The 13,084-nt window shown below is 35.0% G+C and overlaps 1 protein-coding gene across 4 annotated transcripts in view; it reads left to right on the top strand.

The window, feature by feature from the left end:
- Positions 1-13,084, top strand: part of CNKSR2 (connector enhancer of kinase suppressor of Ras 2) — a 301,559-nt gene that overhangs the window by 133,068 nt on the left and 155,407 nt on the right. For all 4 annotated transcript variants that reach the window (XM_037046241.1, XM_037046240.1, XM_037046238.1 and 1 more), the window contains exons 6-7: positions 4,348-4,467; positions 12,138-12,197. In XM_037046241.1, coding sequence (XP_036902136.1) covers positions 4,348-4,467; positions 12,138-12,197 — 180 coding nt within the window. The remainder of the gene's footprint in view (positions 1-4,347; positions 4,468-12,137; positions 12,198-13,084) is intronic.

The following is a 13,084-nucleotide window of genomic DNA, read 5'->3' as shown; positions in this document are numbered from 1 at the left end:
CCAGGAGTTGGTTTTTTGAAAAGATAAACAAAATAGACAAACCTTTAAGTAGGCTCATCAAGAAAAGAAGAGAGAAGACCCAAATAAACACAATCAGAAATGAAAGAGGAGAGATTACAACTGATACTGCAGAAATAGAAAGGATTGTAAGAAATTACTATGTGGAACTGTATGCCAAGAAATTTGAAAACCTAGGTGAAATGGACAAATTTCTAGAAAAATATAATCTTCCAAAACTCAATGAAAAAGAAGCAGAAAACCTGAACAGGCCAATAACAGCAAATGAAATTGAAGCAGTAATCAAAAAACTCCCATCACACAAAAGCCCTGGACCAGATGGTTTCACAGGAGAATTCTACAAAGCTTTTAAGGAAGAGCTAACCCCTATTCTTCACAGACTATTCCAAAAAATCCAAAAGGAGGGAAAACTCCCCAACTCTTTTTATGAAGCCAGCATCACCCTAATTCCAAAGCCAGATAGAGACACAACAAAGAAAGAAAATTACAGGCCAATATCACTGATGAACATAGATGCTAAAATCCTCAATAAAATATTGGCAAATCGCATCCAACAATACATCAAAAAGATCATACACCACGACCAAGTGGGATTCATCCCAGGGATGCAAGGATGGTTCAATATACGCAAATCAATAAATGTAATACACCAAATAAACAAAAGCAAAGACAAAAATCACATGGTCATATCAATAGATGCGGAAAAAGCTTTTGATAAGGTACAACACCCATTTATGATAAAGGTACTCAGCAAGGTGGGAATAGAGGGAACATTCCTCAATATAATAAAGGCCATATATGAAAGACCTACAGCCAACATCATACTCAATGGGCAAAAACTAAAAGCTTTTCCACTAAGATCAGGAACAAGACAAGGTTGCCCACTTTCACCACTTCTATTCAATATAGTATTAGAAGTTCTAGCTGCAGCGATCAGACAAGAAAAGGAAATAAAAGGCATCCAAATCGGAAAGGAGGAAACAAAACTGGCATTGTTTGCAGATGACATGATAGTGTACATGGAAAACCCTATAGCCTCTACCAAAAAACTGCTGGAACTAATAAATGAATTTGGCATAACAGCGGGATACAAAGTTAATATCCAGAAATCAAAGGCATTTTTGTATACCAACAATGAAGCAGCAGAAGCAGAAATCAGGAAAAAAATCCCATTCGATATAGCAAAAAGAAAAATAAAATATCTGGGAATAAACCTAACCAAGGAGGTAAAAGACCTGTATGCAGAAAACTACACAACACTGAAGAAAGAAATCAAGGAAGACACAAATAAATGGAAACATATACCGTGTTCATGGATTGGAAGAATTAACATCATCAAAATGTCCATACTACCCAAAGCAATTTACAGATTCAATGCAATACCTATTAAAGTACCAATGGCGTATTTCACAGACATAGAACAAACACTTCAAAAATTTATATGGAACCAGAAAAGACCCCGAATAGCTGCTGCAATTTTGAGAAAGAAGAACAAAGTAGGAGGGATCACAATACCTGATATCAAACTGTATTACAAGGCCACTGTAATCAAAACAGCCTGGTACTGGCACAAAAACAGGCACATAGACCAATGGAATAGAACAGAGAGCCCAGAAATAAACCCAACTCTCTACAGTCAATTAATATTCGACAAAGGGGGCAATAACATAAAATGGAGTAAAGACAGCCTTTTCAACAAATGGTGTTGGGAGAACTGGACAGCTACATGCAAAAAAATGAAACTTGAGCACCAACTTACACCATACACCAAAATAAATTCAAGGTGGATAAAAGACTTAAATATAAGCCGTGAAACCATTAAAACCCTAGAGGAGAGCCTTGGCAAGAAAATCTCAGATATTCCACGCAGCAATATTTTTACTGATACGTCCCCTAGAGCAAGGAACATAAAGGAAAGAATAAACAAATGGGATCTCATCAAAATTAAAAGCTTCTGCATGGCTAAGGAAAACAGTATCAAGATACAAAGAGAAGCAACAGCTTGGGAAAACATATTTGCCAATGATACCTCAGATAAGGGTTTAATCTCCAAAATATACAAAGAACTCATTCGGCTCCACTCAAAGAAGACAAGCAACCCAATCAAAAAATGGGCAGAGGACTTGAACAGACATTTCTCCAAGGAGGACATACAGAGAATCCAGAGACACATGAAAAGATGCTCGATATCACTAGCTATCAGAGAGATGCAAATTAAAACCGCAATGAGATACCACTTAACACCAGTCAGATTGGCTATCATAAACAAAGAAACAAACAACAAGTGCTGGAGAGGTTGTGGGGAAAAGGGGACTCTAGTTCACTGTTGGTGGGATTGCAGACTGGTACAACCACTATGGAAAACAGTATGGAATTTTCTAAGAAAACTAAAAATGAACGTACCTTTTGACCCAGCAATTCCACTCTTGGGAGTATATCCTAAGAACCCTGAAACACCAATCCAAAAGAACCTATGCACCCCGATGTTCATAGCAGCACAATTTACGATAGCCAAGAGTTGGAAGCAGCCTAGATGCCCATCGGTCAATGACTGGATCAAAAAACTGTGGTACATTTACACAATGGAATTCTATGCTGCAGAAAGGAAGAAGGAACTACTACCCTTTGCAACATCATGGATGGAACTGGAAAGCATTATGTTGAGCGAAATAAGCCAGGCGGTGAAAGACAAATATCATATGATCTCACTGTTAACAGGATTCTAAACAAACCAAACAAGCAAGCAAAATAGGACCAATGAGATTCAAATATGGAACAGGCTGACAGGGTCCAGAGGGGAGAGGGGAGAGAATCATAGAGGAAAAGGGAATGGACTCACATGAACAAGTATAAAGGACACATGGACAATAACTAAGGGTGGGAGGTGGAAAGGGGAGGGAGGCGGGGAGCATGGGGCAGGCAGCGGGCAGGGTTGGGGAATATAAAACAGAAACCTGTACTTGAACAAGAATTAAATAAAAAATTATATTAAAAAAAAGAAGATAGCACCTTAATTGCTACAAAAGAATACCTCCTCCTACGGTAGGTCAAAACAAAACAAAACAAAACAAAACAAAACAAAACAAACAACCCTCAAATGATGGACACCAGGCTGTTTTTCTTTGTCCTCACCTGAGAATATATTTATTGATGTTAGAGAGAGAGAGGAGGGAGGGAGGGGGAGAAAAAGAGAGACAGGGAAAAACATTGATTTGAGAGAGAAACATCAATAGCTTGCTTCCTGTAAGTGTCCATACTAGGGATGGAACCCGCAACCTAGGTATGTGCCCTGACCAGGGATCAAATTCGTAATCTTTTGGTGTACAAGGTGACACTCCAACCAACTAAGCCACATGGCCAGGGCAACACAAGGCTTCTTTAAATACAATGAATGAGTGTCTATGAAACATCTAAGGGCCAGCATATTTTAGAACTATATTCCAAGATTTCTCCACTCATATTCCACTTTTTCATGAGTTTAAATGTCTATATCTATTGTGGATATACCCTGTTTTAAATGTTTTGTTCTATATCAGTATGAATAGATTTGGTCTAAATAAAGGCCTAGCTTTCTTTCCTCAGTCAAGCCACTCTACTCATTGTTAAAGCTCATTTGCTCTTCAGTTTGTTCAACTCATATCTATATGTACTAGGAGTTGTCTGCCTAGTGTGGGTTGTGTGGGGGAGTGGACAAAAAGTCAGAGATGAGTAGAACATGATCCCTGCTTCAACAGGGCTTCAGAATGCAATTATCATAGAATTTTAGACTGTTCATAAAATGCTGAGAATGCAGGATTGAGGGAGTGCCAAACTTTGCCTGGAGGTAGAAAACTTTGTACAAAGATAACCTTGAGCAGGCAAGTGTAGATGAATAAGTAGGAGGAGTTCATGAAGCATATTTGGGAGACTCAAGTTACCTAGACCTTGGCTGAATTTTTTAAAGTATTCTGATCATGAAGTAAAAGACAGCAAGTTTTTTAAATTATTGGATTCAATTCAATCCTATGGTTGTTATCAAGAAGTTCTCAGGTTGTTTAGAAAAAATCATTTTATTTTAGGACTGATGAATCAAATAATGGAACTATCACATACCCATGGCTTTCTTGAATATTTCATGTCTAATTCTTGTATCCATAATTTAGAATATAGGTGTGTTGTGTGAATGAATAATTTTTCACTGGAACACCTTTTTAATATAGATTTTCTAGAATAAAATACCAACTACTGCTACAGTTTCTTTTGTTTTTTCTTGTAAAAAAGTTGTAACTAAATATGATTTATGTGTTGCTTATAACATTTATTTATCATATTTTTTATTTTTGCTTTCAGTGTAAGACTCTTTCTGGAGTCTGTGACCACATCATATCCCTGTCATCAGATCCTCTGGTTTCACAGTCAGCCCACCTGGAAGTGATTCAGCTGGCAAATATCAAACCAAGTGAAGGGCTGGTAAGATATATCATGCTTATCGAAGTCACCATCCATCAGCAGATAGCCAAAGTTGTGGGCAAAGCAGCCTCGGAAATTGGGAATCCATGAATTTTAACAAACTTTGAACATTTTGGTATTTTTTCTAAAGGAGCGAAGGTAGTGGGATTTTATCATAAGAAGATAAATTAAAATGAAAGATAATTAAACATGGTGATTTCTGAATTACCCTGTTTACTTCTTAATAATTTAGCTTTTGTTGCATCCTTTCAACTCCTGCAAAAGTTCCTTAGGTTTAAAGGAAGTTTAAGTTAAAGGTTTTATAAGAATACCCAATGAGAGTGGGTGTTTTGTTTATTTTGCTTTGGTTTGTTCTGATTTTAATAGGTCTCCCTTCCCTTAAGGTGGTTAAAGTAAACAAATGTGATATTCTTTATAACTAACATCCACTATTTTCTATAAGGGTGAGTAAGCTGGTGGATCTTACAAAAACTAGGCTAACATCCATGAGGTGTACTTTTTAATTATGTATAATAAAGGTAATCATTTATATTTTGTTCACCTTATTTAATATTGTATTGCTTCCAAATATAACCCAAGGGAGAATGTCTCTTTGTTAAGCCTATAGAAAGAAAGTGTACAAAATCAATATTAATGAGGGAGAAACAAATGACACCTACAAAAGATCTGCTGCCAGTTTTAAGACAGATTTATAAAAAGCAAGGAACTAGCTGGAGAACATCTTACACAACTACTGTATGTTAGGTTGGTGCTACAGAATTTCTAATTTCTCCTTGTAGATCAATTTTCTAAGGATGCAATTAATGATATATTAGAAAATAGGAGTGAAATAAGCCAGACAGTGAAAGACAAATACCATATGATCTTACCTATAAGTAGAACCTAATTAACAAAACAAACAAGCAAACAAAATAGAACCAGAGACATGGAAATAAAGAACAAACTGACTGTAACCAAAGGAAAGGAAAGAGACAGATAATGGGTGAAAATAAGGGAAGGACCACCAAGGAACATGTATAAAGGGCACATGGCCAAAGCCAAAGGGGATAGGTGGGGCCAGGGACCCTGGAGGGTTGAAAATGGAGACAAATGTACTTGAACAATAATAAAATTTTTTTAAAGAAATCTTAGAAATTGGCATTAATAATTTAATTCAGATTATATGTTATTCAAGATCTCTAAGCAGGTTTAAGTTTTTGTGTGGTGTTTCTTCAATTAAATATATGAGGTCTGTCCAGGAAGTATCCAGCCATGTAATATGACAATTAGAGGCATTTATTGAAGAAGATACAAGATACAAGAAACATTGTACATAGGACAATGACACCTCAGTCCCCTTCAAAGTAGGCACCTTGGAACCTCACACAGTTTTCCCAATCACCATCAGCTGCCTGATGAGATTTTTCCTGAATCTCATTGATGGTCTGATATCTCTTCCCTTTCAAAGGTGATTTTAGTTTGGGAAAAGCCAGAAGTCACAGGGTGCCAAATCTGACCTGCAAGGGGCTGAGTCACCTGGCTCATTTGATGTTTTGCAAAAAAACTCTGCATGGGATGTGATGGATTAGCAGGCATGTTGTTGTGATGAAGCAGCCAGTCACCAGTTGCCCATAACTGTGGCCTTCAGAATCATCTGAATAGTTGTCACAGAGAGATGTTCAAAATTCACTCAAAATTTGATGCAGATCCATTGCTCTACTCATTCATTTTGAATGCCACTCCCACACAGTACACATGTTCACTCAAGGCCATCTACTGCCCCCTGACTAGTACAGTGAAGTCATCATTGTTCATGAATACACATTCCAGTCCACTCTCTTTGGCTACCAGGTTACATCAATGACACACAAACTGTTCTTGTTATATTAACAATGGCTGGACTTTTACCACTCATTAGCCAAACCCTTCATTGGCCACCAATGATTTTTCAGTTTGAAGCTATCTCTTCTATAGGGTGACTTCTCTTCTAATATTTGGAAAATTACTTTTAGGTAACTATAGTTCCTTGGGCTTTTGTTGTTTTTACTGGTATCTCCCTGAGAAGATGGAAATCAGCATATCGGACATAGTGAGCAAGCATGTCATCATTGTAAACCATGTGTTATGTATAACATTGATTAGTTTTAAGAGTTTATGTGTAATATTTTCACACTTATTTTAAGTAATATTTATGATTTTAAATTCTTACTATTCCTTTTATCCCATTTTAATTTAAAACATCTTTCAACCTATAGTATTAAAGATTTTCTTTTCTACATCTCCCCTTTCCGTTGTTATGAAGGAAAGGAACCTCTGTAAGCATGATTTATAGAGTGGGAAATTATGAACTAATTACTGTGTTATAGTACAGTAGGAATCAGGACACCTGGATACAAATCACTTAAATAATTACTGTTGTGAGTGTGACCTGGAGGAGGTTGGGGTAGTAAATTTAACTTCTTTGGCCTTTCTGATTGTGATTTGTGATCTTTAGACCTTTGGGAGCAGGAAGGGTGAACTAGATCATCTTCAATGCTCCCTCTAATTCTAAGTCTGCAGTTTTAAGGATAGTACTGATCTGAGAACAAAGACTGGTTTTTCTCCCTCTAATTTCTACCAAAATCATGGTGGAGGGGGGAGTTTGAGCTTCACTTCAAAGCTATGTGAAGTAAGTCAACACAATGCTAATTAATGGACTTTACACAATATTGATTTTTTTAAATGAAGTTATAGCTTTTTATTTCTCTAATTTAAAAGAGGTAAACCTGGGTCTGCTCTTTGAAATAACCGTAAGTATAAAATGCCAAGAAGCAGATTCAGTTAGTCTAGAAAAGAGCTAGAAGAGAAAAGAGAGTAAATGAGTGCTTGCCATTTGCCAGTTATCTTCCTCACAATTCTATAGAGTAGGTATTAATTTTCTCATTTTCGCAAATGATAAAATTGAATCACAGATCTTTACCACTTTGCCCTGTATCACACATAGGTCATATATAATAGAGACAGGGTTTAAGTCCAAGTAAATTTAAATGAAGTTCATCTGAACAAAGCTTGTTCCATTATCCCACATTTAAATTTGGAATTGCTAAATGGGGATGTGAGAAGTTTAGGAGAATGACTTTAAAACTGGACCTATCTAAAGAGATTTTTTTTAAAGGACAATCAGCAACACTTCATTGGGGAAGATATTTCAGAAGGAAGAAAATAAAAAATTAAATTTTGAATTTTCATAAAAGGGTTAACACAAAACTATTTTGTATGGTTTATGTTAAAGGGGGGATGACTAAATAGAAATTTTACATGATTTATACATGGTATCATTTTTAAAATTAGACAACTTTTAATTAAGTTTACTCAATCACATTTGAATAGATGTGAGGATATGGGTAACATTTAGCTTGTGCTTAGTCATAGGAGTTGTATAAAATGGTAAACAAAGGAAAGAAATGGAAAGAGGTGGGAAAATACCGAGCTTTAATGAAGTTTAATTAGCTTCAAAACATCTGCAGAAGGTCTTCTGCCAGTTTCAAAACAGAACCTCTCTTACAGGCAAAAGGTACCTGCTTTGTTCTCCCACTGATAAACTTACTAATTGTTAATCAGCTTTCTACCTAGTCAAATCCCCTAGGATTTGGTAGATTTTCGAGTCCTGAGCATTATAAGGAATGATGAGAAATATTCTTAATTATGATAAAAATATGAACCTAGTTCCTAAAATGCTTTTAAACAACAACAATTAGCAGAAAATTAAAGACAGAAAATGAGAGCTAAACATATCTAACTAGATCCGAGCCAAGAGATGAGTTGAATAGAGAATAAAGGGCTGAGGGCAGTGAGCATCCTTGGGGAAGCCTCTTAGCCTCAGAGAGAGTTCTTTTTGCTATTTAGACACTTGGACCATCTCCAAATATGCCTTATTTCATTAACTTGACTGTGAGGTTTCTTTGGCTCTTATTGGTTAACCAACATTCAGAGACAGAGTAAATAAAGCAAACGTCATTTTGGCAAGCTAAGCTGGAGAGAAGGAGCTGTTCAAGTCAGCTCAAGAATTAATTAATTGGTGTTAGAAAAAAAGGAAGAATGAATGTTTTGATGAAATGGAAACCGAAATTTGTGTCACTTCCAAAAAAAGAGCCATTTGAATGATATGTGTATGTCCTCTTGCTATTTGACCCTTTCTAAGAGGTAAACAAGTGATCAGATGTAGTTCTGTGGACTCTTCATTACTGAGAAGTTGATTGGTTCAGAGGTCATCCAAGCAACTTGCTTCTTCTCTTTCTTTTGGTCCCTGACTTTTGGACATTTTTCTCATTAGTACTACCAGAGGAAGATCAAAAGGATAAATAAGTTAGTTTTGTTATTTTTTCTTCTTTATTAAGTTTATTGGAGTAACACTGGTTAACAAAATCTTACAGGTTTCAGGTGTGCAGTCCTACAACACATCACCTGTATGCTATATTGTGTGTTCACCACCCAAGTCAAGTCTCTGTGTATCACCATTTATCCCACCTATTAAAAAAGCAGTTGTAGAAAATGATTTGTTGAACTTAAAAGTGGAAATATTGCAAAAAAGAAAATATATTCATTATTTGTGCATTTTAAAAATGTTTTCAGGAACATGTATGGAGGACACATGGGCAAAACCAAATGGGTATAGGACCAAGGGTGGGAATTGGGGATGGCTGGGGTGGGAGGAAGTAGTACGGAAAATGGAGACAACCGTACTTGAACAACAATAAAAAATTAAAATGTGCTTTATTTCTATTCTACTGCTCATAACTACAAAGTTGCTAGAATTGAATTCTGCATGCATAGCTAGATTCTTCTTTATTTAAGCATTTAAACATTTTTCAACCATTTGAAAAAGTAGCTTTAATATAAATTACATAACATTTAATTATGTATAAATAATGATGCGATCCTGTTCCTATAACGAATACATACTTGCTTTAGCTTACAATTGCCATTTTGAAAGTTCCTGGTATATGCAATAATTACACCCAGATTTTATCTCCAGAGTCATAACTAGATTATCTCCATAAGTTTTTATTATGCCAATAACTATAATGTCTTTTCTAAACATTTCTCTTAGGATACTAGACTTTATGATCTAATCATTTATGAGATCATTTAGAGCTCTTATCAAACTCCTTAATCCATGATCAGTAATGCACAGTGTTGAAAGAATTGTGAGGGCAATATGACAAACTTCGGCTTATAGTTGTCAAAAGAGATAGGTGATTAAAGTAAATTTGTAAAATATTACATCCAGTTACTCTATATTTATAAACGAACTACACATAGTACATGTGCGCTAAAGAGTTCTTAGTACTTTCAAATAGACGTTAAACAGTGAGCATTTGACTTTAATATCTGTAGTTGCTAAATATTCTGATAAGTGAAGGTATACAACTCTCCTGTTAATAAATCAATAAATCAGAATCCTAGTGTTGAGAGTATGGTCTGGAGTCAGACTGCCTGGGCTTGAAAACTGGCTGTACCACCTTAGGCAGACTCCCTAGCCTTTCTTTATCTATTTCCTTGTCTCTAAAACAGAAGTAATGATCGTTTCTATTTTAAATGTAAAAACTTAAAACAGGGCCCTGGCTGTTGTAGCTCAGTGGATTGAGCATGGGCCTGGGAACCACATGATCGCGGTTCAATTCCCAGTCAGGGCACATGCCTGGGTTGAAGGCCAGTTCCCGGCAAGGGACACACCAGAGGCAACCATACATTGATATTTCTCTCCTTCTCTCCTTCCCTTCCCCTCTAAAGATAAATAAATAAAATCTTTAAAAAAAAACTTAAAACAGTCTCTGCCATGTTATAACAAGTAGATATTAGTGATGATGGTAACAAATAATGAGTGATGATTGTTTTGTATGTCCAAGCAATATATATTGTTTTTTTCACTGTCCTTTTCCACTTTATTTTCTCACAATCACTCTACATACAAAACTAAAACAAAATTCAGTGTTTAGCTATTACAAATATACTTTAAGATCCTTTATTAGTGTCATTTTGTTAATTCCCAGGGGTGGTGAGGGGGAATTATTTCAAGAATATTGTCTTTTCTGAGTTCTATAATAGCACCATTATATTTACCTTCCAGTAAATTCTGGAATAAATATCAACTTCAAAGGTATGTTATACACTTGTCACCAGTGTAAGCTTGACTATTACCATATGGTCATAGCCAAAGACTTTAACTAATTTCTTAATTAATTTCTATTTGCACTTGTGTTGAGATTAGTAATTTATTTTATATAGTAATGAACTTCCATTTAAGAAACTAAAGTTCACAGGTAGGTAAGTATCTTTTAAAATTACATTCATTTTGTTTCACATTAGAGATCCAGGCTTTGCCATTTTGGGGACTGATACCAACATTTTAGACACAGTGACATTATTGAAATGATTTTTCAGAATTAAAACCTACATGATGACTTTTAATAATGCCATACCATGAACTTTACTGCTTCTTGTTTATATTTTTTTACTTATTTTCAATGAAAATACATACATGTATATTCCAGTATCTAAATGTGTAACTAACATAAGGGTATGGGAAATTAACATTATAATAACTTTCTAACATAAGTGCTTAAATGTATGCTTTTTCTGAAATGATATTGTTGGTTCTGTTAAGTCCCTTATATTTCAGACTTCAAATTCATTAAAATTAATATTTTTTTCAAATCAATATTTTTAAATGTAAAGCATTTTTATAGGTAAAGCTCTTTTAAGTCCTATGACTATCCATAATTTAAAGGTTTTGTTTGCTGTAATAGCCTCAGTTTCAGGATTTTTGGATAATCTTTATATTTCAATGAAGTTTTTCAAAAATGGCTTTATTTAAATGGAAAATGGAATCTCATCCTCTTTATTGGGAAGGGGTGTTGCCACACATTACCTTTTAATTAATGATATGGAGATTATTTAATATAATTATTAAAATTTCCTCAATAAAAAATGAAGGCAGAAAATGCAGAATCCCACAAAAGACCAGGAGAAAAACAGTTTACATTAGCAGTGTTTTGTCACCCTTCTGTATCTAGTTATTTGTAGTTGAAGTGGCTCTGTAGAAGCCTACTTATTATTGTGTAATATGTATCAAGTATAATAAGCTAACTGCATACCAGTGTTTGAACTTTTCATTGCAATTTTTATTTTGCCACAGAACCTATAGTGTGGATTTTGAGGGATGAGGTGTGTTCTTTCTTCAGGGTATTGCATTATGAAGCTGCATTTTACAAGTTTTATAGGCAGTTCACTTACTAAGTAGTTATTTGATTAAGCCATGTACAGCTTTCTTCAGGCAAACATTAGAACCCGGCAAATTCAGATAAGAATTTCTTACCAGTTTAAAGATAGCATTATTGAATCACAGACTCATTCCTGGGAAATGTGACAATTTTAATTTGATAGGATTCAACACTATTGTAATAACTATGTGTGGTGTCAGGTGGGTACTTGAAATATTGGAAGAAATACTTTGCAAAGTATATGATTGTCTAACTGCTATTCTGTACCCCTGAAACTAATACAAAATAATGTCGAATATAAACTGTAATTTAAAAATAAAATTTAAAAAATCTAACCAAATAATAATTTGATAGAGTAATTTTTTATAAATATACCTGGAAACATTCCAGTTGCTTCACTTTTTTTTTGTGATGCTGTCTTTTTCTTAGGGTATGTATATTAAATCAACATATGATGGCCTCCATGTAATTACTGGAACTACAGAAAATGTAAGTATTGTAACATTTCAATTTTTTTCTTTTATTGTTAAACAACCTTATATATCTCACATAATTACAGTTGACTTCTGAGAGTATGAACTAATTAGGAGATAAAACTGGAAATATACTAAGTTAGTAACTGCTGGCATAGGGAGAATTTCAGCCTATTTAGTTTAGAATAGCAGTTTACTTCAAGTAAATCAGATGTTTTCTGTTTGCAGGCAGAGATTTGTTTTTCTTAAGTATTTTCTGGTTCATGACAAGTTATTGTGACATCTAAAAGACTCCACTTCCATCTGTCAAATAGTTTATTTATGCTAAGAAACTTAGCTCACATAAGAAAGAAACATCAGATAAGTCATTCTTTCAGAATACTTTCTGTATAATTCATCTTAATTTAGTGGAGGCAGCCTGGTATAACTCAGTGGTTTTCAGTGAGGACCTCCCTGGACCAGCAGGATCAGCTTTCCTTGGGAACTTGGTAGAGATGCAAATTCTTAGGTCCCACCCCATACCTACTAAATCAAAAACTCTGGAGAGCAGCCTGTGAGAACTATTGCAAGCAGTGGGTCAGAAAGAGTCCCTGGGCCCCAGTCCTACAAGCAGTTCTGCATCTTAATAGCAGTGTCATTTTTGGCAAGTCACTTACCCTCTCATTAATTCAGTTTACTAATCTATAAATTGGAGATAAACCATCTGCACTACATACCTCACTAGGTTGTTGTGAAAAATCAAACAAGTTAATAAATGTAAACGACTGCTGTAAAGTTACAGAAATATGAAGTCGTTGTATTGGGCATTAATACTATCATAATAGATTTGAATAGTATAATAAATCATTATTTCTGCATTGAGTTGTCCCAGATTTTCTTCCTATTCTTTTAACAAGGTGTAGA

Source organism: Sturnira hondurensis, unplaced genomic scaffold, assembly GCF_014824575.4.
Source record: "Sturnira hondurensis isolate 20B ecotype Veracruz unplaced genomic scaffold, ASM1482457v3 Scaffold0005220, whole genome shotgun sequence".
Taxonomy (NCBI): domain Eukaryota; kingdom Metazoa; phylum Chordata; class Mammalia; order Chiroptera; family Phyllostomidae; genus Sturnira; species Sturnira hondurensis.
The sequence above is the reverse complement of the archived record's forward strand: the minus strand, read 5'-3'. Positions and strand labels throughout refer to the sequence as shown.